Source organism: Gastrolobium bilobum, unplaced genomic scaffold, assembly GCF_033153095.1.
Source record: "Gastrolobium bilobum isolate Gb01-03AN ecotype WA unplaced genomic scaffold, APGP_CSIRO_Gbil_v1 utg500, whole genome shotgun sequence".
Lineage (NCBI taxonomy): Eukaryota > Viridiplantae > Streptophyta > Magnoliopsida > Fabales > Fabaceae > Gastrolobium > Gastrolobium bilobum.
In genome coordinates, this window is record NW_026896335.1 from 672842 (window position 1) to 678233 (window position 5392).

Genomic DNA, 5392 nt, shown 5'->3' on the forward strand with positions numbered 1-5392 from the left:
GCTGTCTAGCATGTGAAGGAGTTGTGGATTTCTGTTTCTCTCTCTTACATGCATCCACTTCTCTAACCCATCCAACTGGCATTTTTCCCATAGATAAGTCAGGACAAAACTAGTCTAGGATTTAAGTTCGATTCTCTTGGTTTTCTCCACCACCTATCATCCACTTTTTCAATTTTTATCCAACTTGATCATCAGTCATCACCCCAAACCACTACTAGAAAAATCCTGTACAGTGAGGGAATTATTATGCAAATTCCGTCACTAATTTCATCCTCGCTACTACTTTCTCTCGCAGCTAATAATAATAAGGTGGGTTGTTACTTGCAAGAGTTTAATTAATTAAAGTTTAACACTCTTTTTTTCCTTTTACCATTACTATATCTTTCATCATAAATTGGAGACTCCTCCTGCATAGCAGAAACGAGACAAACTCGACTGAGATTTTCTTCTGAGAATCAGAAGCTAAGAAATTAAGATGAATGCATTGGCTTCAGTATGCAGTAGTGGGTGTGAGTCTGGTTGGACTCTATACCTTGAACACTCTTTCCTGAATCAGAATGCTTCACATAAAGGTTCTCAGCTTATTAGTGAAGATGAAGGATTTTATGAAGAAACCAAAGACAAAAACCCCAAAAACGAGGACGATGGGGAAGAGGATTTGTCCATGGTTTCTGATGCTTCTTCTGGGCCTCCACATTTCCCAGAAGATGAGTCTTACTTCAATGCACAAGATAATGGCTGCTTTTATTCTACATCTAAGGTAACAAAACTTGCCAAGAGAAGTAAAAAGAGGCAGAAAGTTAAAGAAAATCAACACCTCGAAGATGAACACCTGTCTTCTTTTCTTGACGACACTGCTAGTTCTCCTGTCTTTGGCTTCTCCATGGTGAGTTTGAGCTTGCATTGCCTTATTTCATTTTTCTAGTACTAAAAAAAAAAATCATGTCTTGTAGTTGTATGCTAGATAGTACTCACTCATATGGTTCTTGACAAATTTTCAGAACAATGTTACTGTGACCAAACAACAATCTTCGACAGAGAGTATGCTAGATTACTCACAAGGTTTCTCTGCAACTTATTTTGAGGTACTTGGTTTGATTCTTTCTTTATTTTCTTATAAGATTGCACTTGGTTCAAAGTCATATCTAAAATCATCTGTGTCCGTCCTTGCAGGAGAGATCCTCGTTGCAAGACCACTTAGGTTTTTTACAACCATCTTTATCGGAAAATGAAGTTCATAACAACAAGTAAGCAGATGCTTCTTCTGTGCACTGGAAGAAAACTTTTACTAGTTAGTGTTCTGAAAGTTCTATGACCTGTATCGTAGCAGTATTTTTAACTTTTCATTTGTGATCATTCGAATGCATTCTGTGTTTAGCAGATGGTACGGAGGGAAAGAGATGGGAATGATATAAGGATCAGTTATAGTAATGGCTACCTCTGTTATTGAACTTGTTGCAGTGGAAGTTACTCATGATCGATGGAGGGCAGAGAATCATTGATGGTGTAGAAGGAATTTTATCTCAGAAGGGATTCTGTTCCATTGTTTTCTTTTCCATTCTCTTTTAGCTGTCAATGCAGTGCGAAACAACCTGAAAGGAAAATTTAGAAATAAACTTTTTTTTTCTTTTTTTTTTGTTCTTTCATAATTTAATTCTCTTGTCAATGAATAGTGCACACAAGATAGACAAGTTAGGCAGACTCTGTATAAGCATGCTCAATCCTTGTTTTTGATGAAGTCCCATTCTCAATTTATATCAGCAAAGCAGCACTTGCAACTTTTGCCAAACAAACAAATAAATAAATAAATTTAACTCTTTAACCCCATTCTCCAAAATTGAAATGACCAAACCTTTTGTTATTCTTTTGTGGGTATAATAAATTAGCACTCTTATGAAATGCACACAACTTTTCCACATTAAGAGCTATAGTTGCAAATGCCTAGTTAGGTTTGAGTGGAGCAGGTCTTGTGTCCGTATTCAAAATTCCTGGGAGCAGGGGGCACCTGCTTTCAGTGCTTTGGAAATGCAACATTTCTTCAACAGTTAAGTGCAATCTCGGGGTTGGCAACGTGTTCCTCAATCCTTCTATATAGTTTAGATCTCAGTTACGCACAGAATGATCCTCTTTATGTATGTCCCAAGGAATACTGTGGCATAGAACATGACCGTTATCTGCTCCAATCTCTGAATTTTTTTAACTAAAACTTATACTGGCACATCTCAAAATGCTAAAGGAGATCCAAAAATTAACAAATTAATCCAAAAAAAAGCGTGTAACTAGGAGAGGAAGATATGTCAGCCTAGTTGATTAAGGTAGGATTTCTTTACATCTACATTTGGATCTTCACGTTAGTAGCTTTGAATATAAATTACGAGAAAAAGGGTTTAATCATTAATAAGGACAAGGCCTCCATGCACGTTTGGAAGAGTACATACAAGGCTTCATTTATTTTGAAAGTTCTAATGTTTCCTATAGACACAAAATTAAGGCTTAATCTGCTAACAAAAGGATAAAAGATGATAAAGTTGGTTATGAGGTATGGGCAATGAGGAAAGTGTACAAAGATGAGGAGCAAATGCCAATCTTCATGTTGGAATATTTCATATGCATCTCTTTAAATCTTTTCTAACCTCGGGAGATCTTGCCTGGGATCTTCCTGACCCAGAGGAACATGCCCCATTTTGTTTATTACGTCAACTTTATCTCATTTGGAAGGATCCCCATTTTAAAATACCATGTATGATGTTTGTTTATATAGGTTTGCTCCCTCCAAGTCTGTCTGCTTGGAAGCTGTCATAGGACTTGATGTCATGCACAATTATGTGTCTTCCTTTGATTTTTTTTATTCTTTTACACATTCCCAGTCAGTTCCTGTACAGATTAAAAAATCTAGTATTTGAGGACAGAAAGGTTGAAAAAGCTGAAGAAAATATGGCCATTGAGAATTTAGGATATCAAAATAAAAATCTCTGCCCAAGTTATTTTCTCTTATAGTCTTACATCAAGTAGTAAATAAAAATGGCTAAGGCTAATAAGCTAAAGACAAATGAAAATCATAAACTTGTAGTGAGAGAAATTAATTTAAATACGAAGATAGTCATTGCCCAGCTGCATTCCATTAAATTGGATAATAATCCAAAAGGGTATGGGGAAAACATTTTCTGCCTTTCCAACAACCGCCCAAACCAAACCCCTTTATCCCTTTTACACAGAGGAGATAGGGAAGCGTTTGTTGCTTCCAAAAACGTGTTTCATGTTTGATCTTCTATTTAGTTTGGATGTTCCCATTTCTCAGGACAACACTCCCTGCATCTCTGGTTACTACAAAATGATGACTAGCAGTGAGTAACTCTACAAATTGCTACATGTTATGTTATGACTTATGGGTTTCTGCAGTGTTTTATTTCTAGTCTACTTCCCAATACACTATCATTAGCAAACCTAATACCGCTAAGCAGAAGGTTGTCCTGAACTTAAATCCTCAATGAAGAATTCTATAGAAAAGCCACACTTCAAGTCAAAGGAATTTTAGTTCCTTCAAGGTGGAGGCTCTTATTTTGGAATCTTCTCTAACAAATTTTTACTGTTCAATACTGGACTTCACGTTACGATACAGCACAGTTCCCTTTGATCTTCTGCTTGTGGACTTGATAAAATAAAAATTCCAATACTAGACAGCTTGTGCCATTGGATAACTGTGTGACTGGTCCTTGGCCTTAAAGGGAGATAGATACAAGTACGCAGATACAACAACTAAGTTATGTAAAATATCTTCATGTGGACCCTGGATAAAGGAAGTTCAACTATTAAAACAGAGTTCCTTCCTAAAGTTACGTTGATACCCTAAACCCAAGGGACTCTGCCAAACTGGTCCAAAGTCATGGGCAGACTAAGCAAACCAAAAGTAACATCATGGGAGATCCGGTGGAGATATAAGTCACATAATGTCAATGACAGCAATGTAAGAAAAAAACAATTCTCGGAGTACAAACAAGTTTCCAAACCACAATTTTTTAGTTTGAGTCATGCATCAACAAAACAAGGATCACAATATTTGACTTTAGATGCCCAAGCGTGAGCTAAGAATGAACATGTTCAACCTAAAACTAATGTTTGGCCGCACTACCAAATTATTCACTAGTTCAGTTACTTAGAGCTTTGGTGCTGTTGATGAGTACTTTCAGGCCTCAATCTGCCAAAATATTTCTTGCCCCTTGAACAAGTCATTTCAATCCAATGAAATTGGGTTATCTCAGTAGTGACACATCTTGCAAGAAAGAAACTACTTTGGTACCGTGATATCCCAAGAAAAAACAAATAAGAAAGAGAAAGAAAGAAGAAACCCTCAAGGATTGAATTGTTGGAGCCAATGAAGTTTTTGAAGTTCACTATTGAAGTTTGTGATGCCAACCTAAAGTCAATAAGTTGTAGGAGAGCCCAAAGTCTATATAAATTCTACACCAGAACTTGCCGCTCTATTGTGGCCAGAAGACATAGTAGAATGCTCTGATACCAATTGTTATAAATTTTGGGAGAGAATCACCTCAAAAGCTAACTCATAAGATAGGAGAGACCAAAGTCTATATAAATCCTACACTTGAACCTTATGTTTCCAATGGTACTCAAGTCTCGTACCTTGCAATTGGATCGTAATAGTTGGACTTGTAATATACAATTTAGAAGCAGAGTAATTGGGAATTGCTGCTTTTCCTTGTCTTCTATGAACTGTTAGCAAATTGGATTAGGAATTCTTATTTACTGTAACAGATAGTGACATCAATAATATGCTTTGCCCGATTGACCTCGTTATATAGTTATACTAGTCTCTTTTCTCGATTTTTGAAGTAAAACTACCAGTTGTCGCGAATGGATAATGAAGAAGAGGATGAGACAGCACATATGGCCAATCTGTATAAGGACTAAGTTATCAAAAAAACGAAAAAGAAACCATTTCCCCCCAAAATATTCCCATTTTACTATTGAGCTAATTTAAAGCCACTGATTAAAAGAAAGATAAATACAATTAAATTTTTATATTTACCAAATATATGAGCAAATAGATGAGACAAGATTTTCTTGCAAAGCAAAGCAGATAGAATGATGCTTTTATCATTCTGACACATGGTATTTAGACAACTCTCCATCCGGTGTAAATATTTATAGGGTTTGTCTACTCTCATGTTGTAGGAGAGAGTATATCTTATGCTAAGACACAAAATGATGGGACCCACCACTAAAAAAGAGAAAAGAAAAGAAAATAGCAGCACACATATCGAAGTGTCTATGACATAAGATAGTAGTCTCCTACAACATGAGACTACCATTTCCCATATTTATAATACTCCTGACTTAAGAATTTAATTAATTACCTGTAATTAAGTAAGGGCAT

General features: G+C 36.1%; 1 protein-coding gene across 1 annotated transcript; it reads left to right on the top strand.

Moving 5' to 3' along the window:
- Positions 1-475: 475 nt before the first annotated feature.
- LOC133299014 (protein SOB FIVE-LIKE 5-like) lies at positions 476-1251 on the top strand. The gene is made up of 3 exons (XM_061498401.1): positions 476-886; positions 1002-1085; positions 1174-1251. The coding sequence occupies exons 1-3, from the start codon at positions 476-478 to the stop codon at positions 1249-1251; spliced, it is 573 nt and encodes a 190-aa protein (XP_061354385.1).
- The last annotated feature ends 4141 nt before the right edge of the window (positions 1252-5392 follow it).

Coding starts and splice junctions, on each gene's coding strand:
- LOC133299014 (XM_061498401.1), top strand. CDS start 476: ATGAATGCATTGGCTTCAGTATGCAGTAGTGGGTGTGAGTCTGGTTGG. Junction 887..1,001: donor CTGTCTTTGGCTTCTCCATG/GTGAGTTTGAGC, acceptor ACAAATTTTCAG/AACAATGTTACTGTGACCAA. Junction 1,086..1,173: donor TCTCTGCAACTTATTTTGAG/GTACTTGGTTTG, acceptor CCGTCCTTGCAG/GAGAGATCCTCGTTGCAAGA.